Source organism: Ceratotherium simum, chromosome 33 (assembly GCF_057802395.1).
Source record: "Ceratotherium simum simum isolate JZ-2026a chromosome 33, ASM5780239v1, whole genome shotgun sequence".
Classification (NCBI taxonomy): Eukaryota; Metazoa; Chordata; class Mammalia; order Perissodactyla; family Rhinocerotidae; genus Ceratotherium; species Ceratotherium simum.
In genome coordinates, this window is record NC_141932.1 from 21,910,736 (window position 1) to 21,929,613 (window position 18,878).

The window sequence follows — 18,878 nt, forward strand, 5'->3', positions numbered from 1 at the left end:
GGTTCAGCGCGTGCTCGTCTGGCTGGGGACATGCTGACTGGGTAGCACATGCCACCCCGTGCTGGCTACATGAGGCTCCGTTCATGCCAGCCCACACGGTCACGCTGCATGCTCAGCACACGCCAGCCCATGATGGTCACCCACTGAGGGCTCAGCGCACACCAAACCCCAGCGGTCACATGCTGAGGGCTCAGAGATGTCCCCACAGAGGCCCATGCCAGCGGTCCCTTACCCTGACACCCTAGCTCACACCAGTCAGTCAGGCATGGGCTGTACAGACAAGTCATTTACTTCTTATTATAACCTTGCACCCTCTTTGTCCTGGGAAGGGGGGTGGGCCAGGGGGCCGGGCCCAGCATGCACCCCCACTTCTTCGGGGGCAGATCCCTCCCCCAGCTCGGCTGGGTCCAGGGGCCACAGCGTCAGGCCGGCGGGGGTGGAGGTAGAGGTGGGAGAGCAGAGGAGAGCCCGTGGAGCCACAACGGGGCAGACAGAAGCGGGGGCACGGGGACAGGGACGGGGACCCAGGACCTCTGGGTCCATGGGGGCCTCGCAGGCCTCAGAGCAGGCGACAGGCGTTGCCCACGCTGTCGGCTGAGGTGTCCAGGTCATGGCTGTAAGGGGAGTCCCAGTCCCTCAGGAAAACGGCCTCCAGCTGGCTCCGCAGGCCGCCCCGCCCGTTCTGGGTCACCAGCAGCGAGGTGCCCGCCGTCTCCGTGAAGTAGCTGCCTGACCAGTTGGAGGTTCCTACGGGGTGGGGGCAGAGAGTCGGGCCATGGCCATGCCTGGACCCCCCTTCAGTCCCCCAGCGGAGTTGGGGACACTCACCGATGTAGGTGGCACGTTCAGTCACCATGTACTTGTTGTGGTTGACGCGGGCGTAAGGGATTCGGGCCTGGGCCTCGTCCGCAGGGACCACAAAGAGTTTCTGCGGGGGAGGAGAGAATGGGAAGACGCGTGGGATGCAGGGCGGGAGCAGAGAAGCCCCAGGGTCTAGGGGGGCAGTGGAACCGGGTCTGCAGGACTGGGGACTCTGCTGCTTCCCCCGGAACCCTCGGGGCCAGAACAGGGCCAGAGGAGTGGGTACTCAGTGAACGCCGGCTGAGAGGGACACCCTAGTCACCTCATATGCCCCGGTTCCCTCTAGAATAGAGTGGCTCCTTTTTGTCCCTTAGCTCTCACCTCAGATGTCCCCCTTTCCAGAAAGTCCTTCTTGATCTCTCAGGCTGTGGCAGGTGCTTCTTCTGTGGCCCCCCTCATCCTGGCCCTGATACCCCTTTGCCTGTGCCACCCACCTCAGCTCTGACCCCTCTGCCCAGGCTCCCCCTATCCTGGCTCTGACCCCTCTGCCCGGGCACCCCCCATCCCAGCCCTGACCCCTCCACCCGGGGCCCCCTTATCTCAGCTCTGATCCTTCTGCCCAGGCCCCCCATCCTGGCTCTGACCGCTCCATCTGGGCGCCCCTTATCCCGGCCCTGACCCCTCCACCCGGCCCCACCTCATCCTGGCCCTGACCCCTTCACCCAGCCCCACCCCATCCCGGCCCTGACCCCTCCGCCTGTACGCCCCCATCCCGGCCCTGACCCCTCTGCCTGGGTCCCCGTATCCCAGCCCTGACCCCTCTGCCCGGGTCCCCCTATCTCGGCCCTGACCCCTCTACCCGGGTGCCCCCGTCCAGGCCCTGACCCCTCTGCCCGGGTCCCCCGATCCCGGCCCTGACCCCTCTGCCCGGGTCCCCCGATCCTGGCCCTGACCCCTCTGCCCGCGTCCCCCGATCCCGGCCCTGACCCCTCTGCCCGGGTCCCCCCATCCCGGCCCTGACCCCTCTGCCCGGGTCCCCCTATCCCGGCCCTGACCCCTCTGCCTGTGCCCCCCATCCCAGCCCTGCCCCGTGGTCCCCCCCATGTGGCACGGCTCACTCTGGGTCGTCCCTGTCAGACGAGAGGTGACTTCCACGAGGGCTGGTCCCCAGGACTGCCCTGCATGGGGCTGCGGAGTGGGTGAGGGGCGGTGCTTACCACCTGGATGTCGGAGTGGGTGTGGTTGTCGCGCAGAGCGGCCAGGGAGAGCAGGAAGGCCCGCATGGAGGGGTCAGAGTGTCCCCAGCAGCTGACCAGCAGGCGCACCTTCACGCCCCGCTCGTAGGCAGCCCGCCGCAGCCCGTCGTCAATGGCGGGCCAGAACCTTGGGGGGTGCAGGGTGCGGAGGGCAGCTCTATCCACAGGCCTCCCCCTCAGCTTCGGGGAGCCAGGCCTGGGCCCTGCTTCAGCTTCCAAGAGCCTCCAACCCCAAGAGCACCCCACCTCTACATCTGGGGCCCCAGTCCTGTTCCTGCCTCCTTAAATCCCACATCCCCTATCCTGTTTCTGGCTCCCATTCCTGGCCCCAAAACCCAGTCTTCCCATCATCATGTCTGCTGCCCCCAGACTACCTTCTCTGAGCCCCCCAAGCCCAACCACCCCCTTCCTATCCCAGATCACAAACCCTAACCCTGCTGCCCCAAACCCCAGTATTCTTAGCCTCCATCCCCAGCCCCTCATCCATTTCCAGCTCATGCTCCCTACCTCTGGAAATCCCACATCCCACATCCCTGCCTCAGGCCTCCAGTCTCCATCTCTGCCCCCAACCCCCATGTTCTCATCCTTTTCTCTGTCCCCTTTTCCCTGTTGCGAGTGCCTGGAACCCTCTCCCTGTCCCCTCTGTCTGCCTCTCCCCACGGCTTCCACTCCATCTGTCCCCTGCCTGCTTTCTGGCCCTGTCACTCCCTCTCCCATCCCTTCTTCTATTCATGCGAGCTCCCTGCCCCGAGCCCTGGCCAAGCGCCCAGCAGTACCTATGCGGGTGGGAGAACTCCATGGTGGGCAGGTAGTTCATGACCGCGACGTAGATGAAACTCCGGGCGTTGTCCACCACATTGAGCAGGGCCTTCAGGTCTGGGGTGCGGCCACTCGGACACAGCGGTGGGGGCGCGCTCTGGGGGCAAGGGGACACTCAAGACACGTGCCCTGCCAGGGGCACTGCCACAGTGGACCCCAGCTCGTCACAAGCCAGGTCCTGGGGGACTCACTGAATCCCCAGCCTCCGTGAAGTGGAGGGATAATTACCACGTCCCTTTCGCAGGTGAGGAAACTGAGGCTCAGAGAGGGTAAGTGATCTGCCTAAGGTCACACAGCTGATAAACGGAGCCAGGATTTAAACCTAGACTGTTTTCAGAATTTATGCTCTAATGCCGGGGTTCTCGACATAAGGTCCCCAGTCCAGCAGCAACAGCATCACCCAGGAACTCGTTAGAACTGCAGATTCCTGGGCCTCGCTGCACACGGCATACTGAATCAGGGTGCCATGGTGGGGCCCAGGAACCTGGGTTGTAACAAGCCCTCCTGGTGCTTCTGATGCACGTGCTCAGGCCTGGGGACCTCTGCTCTAATCACTTTTGTCCCTGACTTGCTCACAGCCCACCCCAACGGCACTCCTCATGTGCCCGAGCCACCGCTCTTAACCCAGCTCCCTCCGTCCTCCTGACAGATAAGCAAATTCAAGCTCTCAAAGAGGAAGTGGTAACGGGGAACCCTAACGCCCTGCGGGAGACCACTGGGGCTAAGGACCCCAATGAATCGGGCGGCCCTGCACCCACTGTTGTGGGGCGCCCTCCGCCACGACTCTGGGCTTGCCCATGTGACTTGCTGGGGAGACAGAAGGGGACCCATATTGGCAACCCCAAGTGATGAAAACATCAACAGTTAAAAACAGCAGTGCCTCGTCTAGAGGGCTCAGTATCTGCCCGGGGCAGCGGCCAGTGCTATCCAATAGAACTTTCCGCAGTGATGGAAATGGTCTTTCTCTGTACTGTCCCATATGGCAGCCACTTGCTACATGTGGCCACTGAGCACTTGAAATGTGGCTCATGTGACCGAAGAACTGAACTTTTAACCGTATTTAATTTTAATGGATTTAAATGGAAAGAGCCCCAGGCAGCTATTCTGGGCAGCTTCACCAGGGGCTTGGGAAGCATGACCCTCTGAGCCCTAAGAAGTTGTCAATATTGTGGTAACCATTTTCTAAAGACAACTGAGGCCTAGAGAGGTTGGGACATAGCCCAGGCCCCTGACCAAGGGGAGCAGGAGTGAGGGCTGGTGGTCAGGACCCCCCTCTCCTCCAGTCACTGGGCAGGGCGGGATGGAGGCTGTGAGAGATGGCATGTGGCCAGGGTGTGACAGGCCCCTCCTCCCTCAGACTCACTGCTAGGTAGGCCAGGGCCGGGGTTCCGTTGAGGCAGATCTCCATCGGTGTCTCCTGATTGTAGCGGGTGTCATAGGGCCGGGGCCAGGTGGACGGGATGGAGCTGCCGGCCTGGCCCAGGTACCAGTAGGCCTCGAAGATCTTGGTCAGGTCTCGGGCCAGGCAGCTGCAGTTGTACATGACCACGCCCAGCTCCTTGACCTGCGGGAGGGCAGTGCTGAGCCCGGGGGGAGTGGCCTGGTGCTCATAGACGACATGGACACCCTGGTCCCCCTGGCCCCCCTTCCTGACCTTTCCCCTCAATCTTCTCCCTCTCTGCCCCGTCTCCCCTCTTTCTGTCCCTCAGTACACCTCCCCCCGCCATAGCTAAAGTCCTGGGATGGGCATGAACTTGACTCAAGACTAAAGAATCTTGAGTTGTTTTGGTGAAAATCATTCAGTTATCCCAAAGCTCCAGGTTTCCTGAACTTCTGCATGTGCTGTGGCTTCTACCCTCCCCTGAGCGAGCTCCAACTCATTCTTAGGTCTCAGCTGACAGTTTCCTCCTCCAGGAGGCCTCCCTGACTGCCCAGCCTGCGTCAGGCATGCCTCTGGGCTCTCAGGGTTTCCCTCATCACTCTCTCTGGAGACAAACCTGTCTCCCCGTTGGTCGGAGAGCACAGGCACCGGGGATGGCTCAGCCACGGCTGTATCTTTAGCATCTCCCCGCGGACTTGGTGAGATTAGGGACTTGGGAAACATTTCTTGAGCAAATGATCATTGCCTAAGCTGAACCCTCCTTCCTGTCTTGTGCTAATTTCTGCAGGTCCTTCACATATCAGATTAATAGCCACCTCCTTGGAAGACCTTCCCTGCTACGCCAGGTTGGGTCCCCCATCCCGGCCCTGACCTCTCTGCTTGTGCTCCCCCCATTCCAGCCTTGACCCCTCTGGGCTGATGCTGCCGTGACCGGCCTGTGTCCACACTGGACTGGGAATTCCAAGGGGTCCATCTGTTACTACCATGTTCCTAGCGTCACGCAGAACAGGGCTGGGCTGAGAGCAGGCACTCAGGGAAATAAAGAATGAAGGCCAAATAGTGGCAGGGCCTTGAATGCCCTGGAGAGGGGCTGGCAGCTACCATCGGAGGTCAGAGGGAGCCCCAGGCTTTCATGAGCAGGGGGAAGGCAGTAGAGGGCTGGATTTGGGGACATTTAAGGAGGCCTGGTAGGAGGTGGGAAGGAAGCCATTGCAGAGACTGGAGGGAGGGGACTCTGGGAATGAAGAGGAGTGCAGCTGGAGGCTGGGCGCCGTGGGGCAGGGAATAGCCTGGAAGGGTATGGGCAGGGCACAGGCAGACCTGGGTCAGGGAGCGCCAGTCCATGTTGGCGCTGCCGATGTAGAAGTGGGTTTGGTCCACCACCCAGAACTTGGTGTGCAGGACCCCATGGGTCAGCTTCTGCATGTCCACCATGCGGACCTGGGCACCTGCAACCGACAGGGGCGGTGGTCAGGGGTCAGCTCGGGCAGCCCCAGGCCCGGCCCGCCCCCAGCTGCCCTCTAGCTCACCGCTCTGCAGCAGGGCCTGCAGGTCCGCCTGTGGCTGGGGCCCGTTGGGCTTGCTCACGGCAATGCGGACCTTCACCCCTCGAGGTGCCAGGGTCTGGAGCTGCCGGAAGACCTCCTCGCCCTGGGGGAAGAGGAAAGCCTCTGAGGGGCTGGGCCAGCGGCTCTTCAACCTCACGCAGCACCCCTCAGAGTTGCTTTGAGAGTGGGCTTCCAGATGTCGTCAGGAGTGACCAGCCTTTACATTAGCCAATACGACTGGGGATGGCTTTACAGGTTAAGATATTAAAACCCTTCTTTATCTGTTTTAATAACTGGCCGCTCTGAGCCCCACCAGGGCCTCCCTGTCATTTCTGCCCTTCCCAAGATCCTGCTTTGGAAGGTCAAGCCTGGCACTGCAGGGGGCTCCAGGCACCTTACAGAATGTTGGAGGGATGCTGGGGGCACGGCACAGGCTGGAGGTCTGGGAAGGTATGGGTGAGGTTTGATGATGCCAATAACAGTAACAGTAACAGCCAACTACTCCCTGGTTCCCACTGTGAGCCAGGCCCCATTCTAAGCCCCTTCACGTCTGAGCTCACTGGATTCTCACCACTCTTAACAATGAGGCAGGTCTGAGTATAGTCCCCGAGAAGCAGGTGAGGAGACCGAGCGTCGGAGAACTCCATGCTGGAGCGGGATTTGAACCCAGACCGTCTACCTCCCACGTCTGTGCTTTGAGCGACTCCAGTGGGAGCCAGCAGGGAGTGGGAGCTCACACCATTTTTAACGTTTGTCATTATCTTTTCAGGCAGTACTTAAGGAATTTTAAGAAATTTTAAGCCCACTTCTGGCAAAAAGAGCCAGCAGGGAGAGGAAAAAAGAAGGGACACATTCATTATGTTTTTCGATCAAGGGCTTATCCACTGAAGCTGTTCCTTTTCAAACCTTGAAGTTTTATGCCTTTTAGGTCATCTGCAGACCACAACAAGGATCTAACAGCAAACACTTCTAAAGGTTGAGTCTGCGCCAGGCACCATGCTATAATTTGCATGGATTAACCTGTTTCGTCCTCACAAGAGGCGGGTGCTATATATTGGCCCCATTCTACAGATGAGGACACTGAAGCCAGAGAGGTGGGATGACCTGCCCAAGGTCACCCAGCGGGGAAGGGGCAGCCTGGCTTGAAGCTGGGCTCTTACTCCCTCCGCTCTTCCATTTCTTTGTGGGACAGGGTCGGGGCAGCTTGTGGGCGGGCGACATCTGCCAGCCTAATCCCCTGTAACTAAACCCACACCCTGACATTCAGAGGCCTCCAGATGACCGTGACAAATGCCCCCAGTCCAGAGGGCCGTGTGAACAGCTGCTTCCAAACACCTGTGTCCAACCTGCTGTTTGAGACATGCCCACCTGTCTCCCCGGCTGCACGGGAATCCCCTGCACCCCCCCCAATGCCTCCCACTGCCCCTGCTACTGGCCAGGGCCCAGGTTGCCAGGTACCTGCTGGGCAGAGGGCTCCTGAGTGTGGGTATCATTGTTGGTGAGGGTCCAGTAGAAGGAGGCGATGTCCAGGCTGCTGTGGGCACCAGCGAGCAGGCCCAGCCAGGCCTGGCTGGTGGAGGGGTTGGCTGTAGACGCATTGGGGAAGTCCAGACCCTCAGGAATGCTCTCCACCAGCACTGCTCTGGGGGATGGGAGGCAGTATCAGCCATAGGGGGCCAGAGATGACCGGCTGGAATGTGAGTGCTCACCTGTCGGCCCACGGAGGATGGAAGACTGTGTATTTGTGTGTGCCTGTCCTCATCATTCTCTGTGGGTCTGTCCATTTGTCTGTCTAGAAGTGTGGAAGGAAGGTTGTGTATGTCCACAGATGAGGGTGGAAGATGCCACGTGTGTCTGTGTGCGCCTGTCTGTTCACAGACCTGGATAGAAGATGATGCTGTGGCTGCCATGGGAACAGTGTGGGGGACGGGGGCGAGCATGGAGGGAAGAACCTGTGATGTCGCACTGGGGAGTCTGCGACCACCTCACTCTGTTAGGGGCACTGGTGTGGCTAACTCAGGCCCCACTTAGTGTGTACGTAGGCATCCCTGGCCTGGCAGGGCCCCTCCCCCCACCATCTGAGCCGAGCCCCCCCACTTACTCGCAAGGGTCATAGCAGGGGGCTGGTCGCTGGTTGGGTCCAAAGAGATGCAAATCGCCGTATTCCCATAGAAAGAGCTGAGTCATAAGAGCGCCGAAGCCCACCACCGCCAGAATGAGGACCAGCAAGACCCAACGGGCTTTCTGTGGGGAGGAGGAGGCGATCAGCCAGCCCAAGGGGGGGCAGCCCAGCCCACGCCTGAGACAGACCGAGGGTGGCGGTGGGCTCTTACCTTCTCTGCAGCCTTCCACGCCTCGATCTCATTCATGGGCAGCTCGTTGGCAGGCTCCTCAGCAGGCACCTTCAGCTGGGGGACGCGGATGGTAGGGGGGTGACAGGGCAACTTGGCGGGGCACCCGCCCTCCGCTGCACCCAGCCCCTCCCCACTGGGGCCCCCATCCACCTACCTCCTGGTACATCAGTTTAGGCTTCATCTTGCCAGGCAGCCGGCGGATAGGCAGAGCCCAGGTGGGCAAGTGGGTGTGTCAGGGTCTCCGAACTGCGGGGAACAAAAGCTGGCACTGTGTGGCGTGCTCTGGGCTTTTGGGGGAAATCATAGAAGGCCGAGCAGTCTTGGGATCACAGGATCCACCGCGTTTCCTTATCCGTGATCACGGGGGCCATTGGCACAGCGCCCGGCACCCCAAAGGAGGAAGCTGACCACTGGTCAGCAGGGAGTTCAAAATCCCTCGAGATCCAATGCTTTTGCTTTCTTCCCATGACTCTGCAGTGCCCTCCCTGCCCCTCTTTAGTGCCCACCCTGTCGCCCTTAGCGCCTACTCTGCTCCTCATGGGCGCCCACACTCCTCCCCGTTTGCATCTTCCCTTCTCTGAGCTCTAATCTAGACATTTCTCAAAAGACGGCTCTGGATGGGGTCAGCGGAGCCCCCCCAAATTTGTGCCTGGCTTCCCCCAGCCCTGGGACTATCCAGGGTGCATTTTGCAGGTGGCTCCGCTGCCCTCCCTCTCAGGTACCCACCAGACAGCTCAGGCCGGGAGCCGGGGGCCATCGCGGCCTCCCCGCCAGCCCCCATCCCATCCCCGCCAGCCAGCCTCCTCACCCTACTCCAAAGGAGCCTCGGTCTTACTCCGCAGGCGGCAGCTGCTACCTCCGTGGGGCCCCAGCTTCTGCCCCAACAGGCTGAGCAGGGGCGGGAGGAAGGAGGGGGCGGGGCCCGAGAAGGCTCCGCCCACTGCAGCGGAGAGTCTGCGCAGTGAACGCGCCAGCCCGGGCTCGCGGCGGGGCGAAAGGGGGTCCGGACCCCGGGATACGGTCCCGCCAGGCTGGCCAGGGTCGGGGGAGTATATGGCTGGATGATGGGCTCTACCGCACCCCACCCCAGAGCCCCGGTGTGGGGTAGGGAGGCCACAGGTAAAGAGAAGGAGGAACCCCACATCTTTTCTCGTCTACAAACCTTGTGACTTTTTGTATCATGGGCATGTATTACCTAGTCAAAAACAAATACATAAGTAAAATTAATGATTAAAAACTTTATAAAATAAAATGTAGAGATCAAGGTTGAGTAATGTGGTTTCGAAATGTAGCGATAAGATCAGCAGAAGATACAGCCCACGCACACAATGGGCGGGGAAGAGCTCGGTGGGGCAAAGAGGCGCGGGGGGGGGTTTCTGTCGGAGTCTGTTTGGATGACAGTATTTGATTTTTTTTTTTTTAAGCCAGCTGATATTTTGATAGGGATTTTTAAAATTTTGTTTCTGAAATCCAGGCTCTGGCTGAGGGGATAACCAGGGTTTCACCTCCCTTCTCATATCTCCCAAGCAGGATTTAAGGCCACAGGTGGGGAAATAAACTGGAGAAGCCCCTCCCCGCCCACCTCTCTCAATGAAAGGGGCGCAGGACCCCCTTCACCCCGTCCAGGCAGGAAGCCAACAGATAAACGCAGAAAAGGATTACGTAGTACCGAGAAGCAACAGCGTCAGATGTGGTTGCCTTGAGAGCGGGATTTGGGGGTGGGTTAAGATTGCTTTTTATTGTACGCCTATTTTCCAATTGTGAAATATAAGCGACTTATAGAAAAAGAAAAAAACATCGTGCGGGCTAAGAAATAACTATAAAGCGAACACAGGTGTTACCGCGTCCCACGTTGTGTCGCCTAAAAAAAACTTCACGCGCATGCATTACTGTGATTTAAAAAAAGAAGGGGAGAAAAAGGGAAAATTCCAAAAAGGGAGCTAGGTTCTCCCCTCACCCAAGATCCAGGCTAGATCTGAACGGATAATTTGGAAACCCCTTCCCCTAGAGTCCCATCTCACTGGCAGGGGCAGAGCACAGCTAGATCCTCTTGCTCATTGCAGGGAGACAAAAGGAGAGGGTGTGAAATAGATCTAGCAAGAAACGGCAACAGAGCAAGGTTATTTGGAACTCCAGAGGTCACCAAGAGAAGCAGAAGATAGTCTTAGAGGTGGCTGACCGCAGGGGTTGGGGGTGGGGGAGGTGAGGCGCGGTGCAGGAAACGATTGCCTTTTCTTATCTGTGAAGGCCTTGGAGAGAAATATTTTAAGAATATGAAGTTGGAACAGCAGGTGATGTGAAATTAGAGCAGCTAAGGTGAACAAAAGCAAAACCGAGGGGGAGGTGAGGTGTGGAGATGTAAGGGATCAGACCCAGCATAGTGAGGCAGGGGAACTGGGATGGCCAGTAATAAACCAGAATAGGAAGAAAAGGGACCGATTTCATTCCAAGTGTTAGCGACCTTTCGGCTTTCAAATTGGACAGTGATTACAGGTCTGTAATGATGGGTTTAATTTTAACTTCTGCTATATTTTTATCAAAGCAATATACCTAAGGTGTTGAAAAATAAAACTAGTACTGGAGAAGTGGTTTAGATGGGATTAGATTGGTGAGGCAATTAATACTGTGGGTTCCAGGGCCAGATGCCTGATTTGAATGTGAGCCTCAGCACTTACATGACCGTTTGCCTTTGAGAAGTGACAACGCATCTGTGCCTCAGTTTCCTCATTTGCAAAATGGGCCTGCTAACAATAGCACCTACTTTTCACGAGGCTGTTCATTAATTTTACACGTATTTACGGAGTATCTACTGTGCACCAGGTATTGTTTTAGGCATTGGGAATACCGCTGTCAACAAAACAGACATGAGAGAATAGGTATGAAAGACAAGTTAATAAGTAAATTATATGTTAGAAAGTAATAAGTGCTATTGAGAATCAGGGGAGAGGGATGGGGTGGAGTTAGGGTTGAGACTGTTTGCAATCTTAAATAAGAAGGTCAGGGAAGGCCTCACTGAGAAGGGGATACTGAGAGAAAAACTTCTCAGGAGGGGAATCTGACATGGGCTTCATAAGGAAGAGTGTTCCAAGCAGATGGAATCGTCAGTGCAAAGGCCCTGAGGCAGGTGTGTGCCTGGTGTGGAGAGGGAAGAGCAAGGGGACCAGTGTGTCTGTAGCAGAGTGGGCAGTGGGGAGAGGAAGAGGAAATGAGCCAGAGGTGACGGGACCAGATCGTTCAGGGCTGCCTGGACTGTGCTGAGGATGGGGCCACAGGTAGGTTCCCAGCAAAGGAGGGACTTGATCTGCCTTGGGTATTGTAGTGGGTTGAACAGTGCCCTCAAAAAAAGATACATCTGACCTGGGCATCACTCCTGGAAATTGTGAATGTGACCTTATTTGGAAAAAGGGGCTTTGCAGAAGTAATTAAATTAAGGATTTTGAGATGAGATCATCCTGGATTATCTGGGTGGGCCTAAATCCAATGACAAATGTCTCTAAAAGAGAAGACACAGAGAAGGCCACGTGACCAGGGAGGCAGAGATTGCTGGGATGTGGCTGCAAACCCAGGTTAGCCTGGAGCCACCACTGTCTGGGAGAGGCAAGGAATGGAATGTCCCCTAGAGCCTCTGGAGGGGTATGGCCCTGCCAACACCTTGATTTTGGACTTCTGGCCTCCAGAACTGAGAAAAGAAATTTCTGTTGTTTTAAGCCACCCAGTCTGGTCATTTGTTACTGTGGCCATAGGAAACTAACAAGGTGCTCACAGGCTCCCTCTGGCTGTGTGGGGAACAGAATGGCGGGGGTGACGGGCAGAGGAGGGACCAGGGAGGAGGCTGCTGGGATGACCTGGGCAGGAGACAGGGTGGACAGGACCAGGACAGGGGCAGCCAAGGGGCAAAAAGTAGGCGGAGTCTGGGTACATTCTGAAAATGTACCAGCCGCCTGGACTTCTAATCTGACCGGACCTGGGTTCCAAGTAAAGAAAGGAGTCGAGGATGACTCCAAGGGTTTTGGCCTGAGCAACTGCAAGGATGGAGGCACCAACAGATGATTTGGGGAAGACTCGGGGGGAACAAGTTTGGGGAAAAGACTGGGAGTTTGGTTTCGAGCATATAAAATTTAAGATGTCTAAAATCTATCTGAGGGGCTCCTTGAACTAAAGGAATTCACACATATCAGGTGCAAAGACGAGCATGAAGGAGTTCTCAATGAATCTAAGTGATTGTGTTAAGGCTCCTAACAGTCAAAAAAAAAAAAAAAAAAGGCGTTTTCCCCCTTTCCCCATTCCACACCCCCCCCCACCTCCTGCAAAGATGGTTGCTCTTCATTGTAGGCCTTTACTTACTATTTTGTGTGTGTGTGAGGAAGATCAGCCCTGAGCTAACATCTGCCAATCCTCCTCTTTTTCCTGAGGAAGACTGGCCCTGGGCTAACATCCGTGCGTGCCCATCTTCCTCCACTTTATACGGGACGCTGCCACAGCATGGCTTGACAAGCGGTGTGTCGGCACGTGCCCGGGATAGAACCCAAGAACCCTGGGCCGTCAAAGCAGAGCACGGGCACTTAACCACTGTGCCACCGGGCCGGCTCCACTATTTGATTTTTTAAATGCACATAGGACTTCTAAGGAAATTAAATTATGAGGCTCAGACTACCAGCTGGGGTGCTCCTCCCCCCACATCCCAGCCTCCAGAAAAGGACTGTGGCCTCAGCTGGAGAAGTATCCCAAGCCCCTATCCCCAGATCCTGGGGTGGGGGGCAGGCCAGGGCGAAACTGAAGGTGGGCACGGGCAGCTAGGGTGACAGAGCCAGGCTGGTGGGTGCTGCCATTGTCCTCAGCTCCTCTCTGTTCCTGTGTACCTCGAACCCCCTCGGGGCTCTGGGGCAATGCCCAGGCTGGTCCTTATGCTCTGCTTCCTCGCTCATGTGGGCCGCACCTCTGCCAGCAAGCGTGCCCCCTCCCAGCCCACAGAATATCCCCATCCCCTTGGCTATGCCCTGCCTGCCTTGGGGTGTGACACCACAGCCCGCAGAAAAGGAGGAAGCAAAACTTACCGGGCTTTTGAGACATGTTAGGTCACAGCTCCCCGAACACCCCACCCACCGGTGAGGGTGGGAGATCTGCTCTCCTCCACAGAAGTGTTTTGGCTTTTAGTCCAGGGTTCAAATCCCACCTCTGTCACTTTCTTACTGAGTGACCTCAGGCATGGGCTTTACTTCTCTGAGCCCTCCTGGCCTCATCTATAAAACAGGAGTCATCTTATACCCGACTGGGGGGCAGTGGCAGGGGGATCTCTGAATGTTTTAAGGAGGTGGGTCTCGGAGTCCCACAGCCCTGGCTTCAGATCTCAGTGCTGTGTGTTACTGGGAAAAGAGGCTCCCTTCTCTGAGCCTCACTTTCATTCTCAGAACAAGGAGGAGACTCATATACCAACCTCACATTTGCTGGGAAAAGTCAATGAAACAATTCATGGCAGGCAGGCAGGCAGCACAGTAAACCCCCATACAAGCTGGCTGGTGAGATCTGTGTGTCCCCTAGTGCCCTGTACATGCTTTTATCACAGATAAATTTACATGTGTCCTTTGAGAGCTAAGTCTGTGTCTGATTTATTCCTCTACCCCCCCACCCCCCAACCCAGTGACTAGCACATTGTAACCACTCATAAATGTTCGTTGAGAACAGAAAGAAATGGAGCAGTAGAATGGAAACCTTTGAGAAAAGACTTCCTTAGATGTCACTCTAGACCTAAGAACACTTGTTTTACAAACAATGATAACCGGCTTGTGTTCTAAGCCCAGAGCAGGAAGGGTGGTTGCAGATGACGGCATTTCAGCCTGAGAGTAAAATTCAAGGTCGATTCAAGGTCAATTTAGCCCTCTGAGAGTGCAAAGCAGGGTGGGGGCCCAAATAGCTCCTGAAGCACACAGGAAGCCCTGGACGGGCCACACCACAGGAACATTTACACACCTATGGACCTTCCATATGGTTCAAAACAGAAATGTCCTCACGTTTAAAGGAGCCGATTTTCCCTTGATTGTGCAGACCCCTGTGGACTGAACAATCGATTGTCTGTGGTCAAGCCTACAGAAAGCAGAACAGAGCACTGGTTTTATAAACCTTTTTTGTTTGTTTTGTTTTTAGTAGTAGAATCTTTATTTCAAAGGACCCCTTGGAGGTGCCCCTTCTAGGGAGAGAAGATGCTCAGTCTGAAAAACAATTAAATAGGTAAAAATAAAAAAAACAAAAACCATCACGAATGATGAATACTTCTGCATTGGAACTCAAAAATCTAAACCCCTCTGTGGCTCCCCACTGCCTTCGGGACAAAGTACAAACTTCTTACCATGTCCTCTAGGGTCCTACATGGACAGGACCCTCTGGACCTTACCCGCCATTACAGCTTTAGGTCCACTTTCTGACTCCAAAGCTGTTTCCAACTCCCACCTCTTCCCTGAACTTCAGCTCTGGAAGTCCCATGACCTCCTAGACACCTCCCCCCAGATGTCCCCAACTGTCCTTAGCATCTCTCCTAAACCTGCTTCTCCCCCGGGTCCCCATTTCAAGGACAGCTGTCCTACTCATCCTTCAGGTCTCAGCCTGTGCACCACCTCCTCCAGAAAGCCCTCCCTGACTTCCCTGGAGCCCTGGGCCTCATCCTGGGCCCCTCACGACTTGTCCACTTGGTCTCCTGAGGGTCCCTGCCACCCCCCCTTCTCTTCCCACAACGGCCTCGACCTGACCTCTCCCACTTGAGTCCCCACTCCAGCCACTTCCCTTGGCTCTCAGCCTCCACTCGACCCCTCCAAGCCCCTCTCCATCTGAGTCTGACTTGTCCCTCCCCTGCTCAAAACCTCTCTGTGGCTCCCCAGTGTCCTCAGGACAGTCTCCCGGAGCCCCGAATGATCTTCCCCTAATAAATACCCTCTCACCATCCTTCATGCCCCAGCCGTATTTAATTATCTTTCGGTTCCTTGAACTGAAACCACAGTCACCACTAAACCCTCCCACGGCTGCTCCTCCTGCCCAGCACACCTTTCTCTCCTCTTCATGATGCTCATTTCTATTAGCTCTTGTACCACCTCCTCCAGGCAGCCTTCCTTGACCTCCTGGCTGGTTCAGGCACCCCCTTTGGGCTCTGACTGTCCCCTGGGCTTCTCCATCCCAGCTCTGACCCTCCTGCCTGTGCTTCCCTGATCCCGGCCCTGACCCCTCTGGGCTGTCACTGCCTGGTGACGGGTCTGTTTCCCCCACTGGACTGTGAAACCCATGAGGGGAGGGCCGGGATGTCCCAGTCACTGCTGTGTCCCCAGTACCACCCAGCACAGGGACAGTACACAGCAGGTGCTCAGTGGCCATTCATTCATCTCTTCATTCAACTAGTATTTATTCAGTGACCACTTGCTGACAAGCCCTGTCTAGAAATTGGAGATACCGCACAAAACAGAACAAAAAAATCCCTAGTAAAGATGACATTCTTTTGGTGGAGTGAGACAATAAACAAGTGAAACATACATGTGCCTTGGAGAAAAATAAGGCATGGGAGGGGGACAGCAGCATCACAATTGAAATGGCTGATGTCTCAGTTCAAAAATAACAACAACACGTCTGGCCCAACGGAGCATTCTTCTCTCTGTTTTTCAGAGGCGGTAGGGCTCGAGGAAATTACCGCCTAGGTCGCACAGCATCGGTTTGTTGCTAGGACTTTGAACCCAGAGCTCGGTTCTGTTCCAGGACACTAAACTGTTGAACCAATGCATGCATACAAGATAAGGCAGAGTGTTTTTTCCTTGCCACCCGGAAGGAGGCCTGAGCCTGTGAAAAGGCAGGATGTGGGGCGAGAGGATAGGGCTCCTTATAGTTATGCAACCAGGCATTGCTTGAAGCACTTTCTATATTTAATTCTTTTTTTTTTTTTTTGCTGAGGAAGATTCACCCTGAGCTAACATCTTTGCCAATCTTCCTCTATTTTGTATGTGGGCTGCTGCCACAGCATGGCTGACGAGTGGTGTAGGTCCATATCCAGGGTCCGAACCTGCAAACCCCGGGCTGCTGAAGTGGGGCATGCTGAACTTAACCACTATGGCATGACGCCGGCCCCCCACAGTTCTTTTTTTAAGCCTCACTGAACAGATAAGTGAACTAAAGATCCAGAGAGGTTATGTCATTGGACACAGCTGGGTAATGGTGGCGCCAGGATTTGAACCCAAGCTGCCTCAGGGTCCCGGGTGTAGACAGCTGCTTCTCCTGTTGTTTATCATCTGTAGATCTGTAGCTGCCTGTCCTCCCTCCGTCCCTAACAGCACCTGAACCCAGAGGTGGCTTTGGCCTCAAAAACTCTACCAACGTCCCCACCCCCTCCCCTTCCAAATCTCGGAGGACATCTGAAGCTTTCTCCAAATATAAAGGATATGTGAGTGCAGTTTTTAAGAAGACGACTCTGGCTCTCCTTCCAACCAGGTTGCTCTTGCTGATCCATTCTTGGAAGAAGTTCTGGAGCTGCTGCTGCTGCTTCATGTCACATCAGATGGCGTCTCTCTTCTCCTTTGAATCCTCCCGTGGCTCCCGCCTCACTCAGAGTAAAGCCAAAGTCTTCTCCACAGCTCATGAGACCCCAGATGATCTGCCCTCATCATCCCTCTGACCTCATCCTCCAGCCCTCTCCTTCCTCACTGGCCTCCTTGCTATTCCTTAAATATTCCATGCACACTCCTACCTCAGGGCCTTTGCACTCGCTGTTATCTCTGCTTGGAATGCATTTCTCCCAAATAGCCACGTCACTCTCTTCCCTCCTTCAAGTCTTTGTTCAAATGTCACCACATACAGAAAACCTTTCCTGTTTAAACCTTCACCTTATTTAAAACTACAACCTTTACTGTGCATTCTCCATCTCCCTTCTAACACATCATATTATCTACTTACCCGTTTGCTTATTGCCTCTTATCCCCACTAGAATGTGAATTCATGAGGCCAGGGATCTCTGTTTGTTTTGTAAGGTGATGTGTCCCCAGTGCCTAGCAGTGTTGGGCACGTAGAACATGCTTAATAAATATTTGTTGAATGAGTAACTTGCATTTTCACTCCCATATTGCAGATGTAGCAACTGAGGCACAGGGACGTTAAGCCACTTGCTCAAGGTCATGCAACTATTTAAGTACGAAGTGTCAGAACCAAGATGGGAACCACAGTGTTCCAGCCTCCAGGCACACACTGCTAACCACTGTCCTTCACTGCCTCGCTAAGGCAAGTTGAGTGAATAAGATACTTACCTTCCCACCTGGGGATTCAGGGTTTCTGAGGTTTGACTGAGGTGTGGTGGGACCTGCCTCATCTCTCTGTACCCCCAATTTTAGAAGTCAAGGGAGGTCTGGGTCTAAGCCATCTATAGTCTCCCCCACAACCAATCCGTCCTCAACACCCACTACAGCACCGGCTAAATGCTCTCATTTTGGGGGTGGGGGAATCACTCACCCCAACGAAGTAAAGAGATAGGGATTAAGTGAGCAAGGTTCGTGATGGCCGATGGGCCAGCCCCTCAGGTGCGGTGACGTGGCAGAGGTGAGGACAATATGGAGATCGTGACGTGGGGTGGCGTGGTGTGGCTGCCATGGCAGAGGATATCATGGTACAGGGAGTGTGACGACACCACAGGAATGATGCGGGCAGCTGGGGGGAGGGGGAGAGTGACAATGATGAAGGTGATTGGATGAGGGTGAGGGTGACATGGTTAATAAGAATATTAGCCCAAATCACCCCCAGCTCAAGCTGGGCATATCACAAGAATAAACTCGCAGAATCCTCACAATCATCCGTGATGTAGGCGTCCTTGTGTGCATTTTACAGATGAAGAGGTTGAGATTGCAGAGGTGTGATCAGGTGACCAAGGCTACCTGGAGGTTTAGTGGTGGAGCCGGGATTCTGGCACACCCCGGGGGAATGGGTCTAGTACCCCGTATGGTGGGCTACTATGAGAGAGGTGAGGCGGGGAAATGACGGAGACATGGAGGGACAAAAAACGACTGTAAGGCAGGGTGGCTCTTTATGAGGAAAACTAGCAGCATGACACGTGAATGGTGACTGTCCAAGGAGCAAAGATGACATGGGAGGGACGGAGACATAAGGGGTGAGGATGACATAAGGCAAGCGTGAGCACGATTTAAGGAGATGGTGACTGGAGGTGTGCGAAGGTGACACGGGGGTATGATGACAATTTATAATAAGTGAGGATTTCACAAAGGAGAAATAGCGACAAAAGAGGAGTGCAGGCGACATAAAAAGGCGACGGCGACTTAAAGGAGGGCAACTGCGACATACAGTGTCAATGGGGGCTTAAAGGGAACGAAAGCGAGTTAAGGGGGTTAATGGCAACACAAAGAGGGTGATGGCGACAGACTGGGAGTGGTGACGATTTAAGCGGGATGCGACATAAGGGGAAGAATGGCGACATAAAGGACAGAAGACGACATAAGAGGAGAGTTGCAGTAGAGACGGAAGGACAACACGAGGCGGGCCGAGGCACACATCGCACAGTACCTGCACTCCACGTCTCCCACGCCGGGACCCAGCCCCACACGCACCTTTCAGGCTGGAGCCCGGCCGCACCACCCCCGCCGCGCGCAAGCGCACTCCGCTGGGACTGCGGGCCGGCGGGGGCCGGGCATGTGCCTTTCTCATTGGCCGCGCTCCTCGCTAGCGCGGGGCGGAGCGAAGCGCCTGCGCGAGT

The 18,878-nt window shown here is 55.5% G+C and overlaps 1 protein-coding gene across 3 annotated transcripts; it reads right to left on the reverse strand.

Moving 5' to 3' along the window:
• Positions 1–268: 268 nt before the first annotated feature.
• PLD3 (phospholipase D family member 3) lies at positions 269–18,761 on the reverse strand. 3 transcript variants are annotated; one of them, XM_004441544.3, is made up of 13 exons: positions 18,689–18,761; positions 9,321–9,353; positions 8,313–8,404; positions 8,138–8,212; positions 7,906–8,048; positions 7,263–7,446; positions 5,787–5,907; positions 5,578–5,705; positions 4,240–4,440; positions 2,834–2,973; positions 2,019–2,184; positions 829–928; positions 269–747 (listed from the first exon to the last, which is right to left on the reverse strand). In XM_004441544.3, the coding sequence occupies exons 3-13, from the start codon at positions 8,337–8,339 to the stop codon at positions 560–562; spliced, it is 1,473 nt and encodes a 490-aa protein (XP_004441601.1). In that variant the 5' UTR covers positions 8,340–8,404; positions 9,321–9,353; positions 18,689–18,761; the 3' UTR covers positions 269–559. The 3 variants fall into 3 exon arrangements, with proteins under 3 accessions (XP_004441601.1, XP_004441602.1, XP_014651643.1); XM_004441545.3 differs by lacking the exon at positions 9,321–9,353 and having other exon boundaries at positions 18,689–18,709; XM_014796157.2 differs by lacking the exons at positions 9,321–9,353; positions 18,689–18,761 and adding an exon at positions 8,967–9,074.
• Positions 18,762–18,878: the final 117 nt, after the last annotated feature.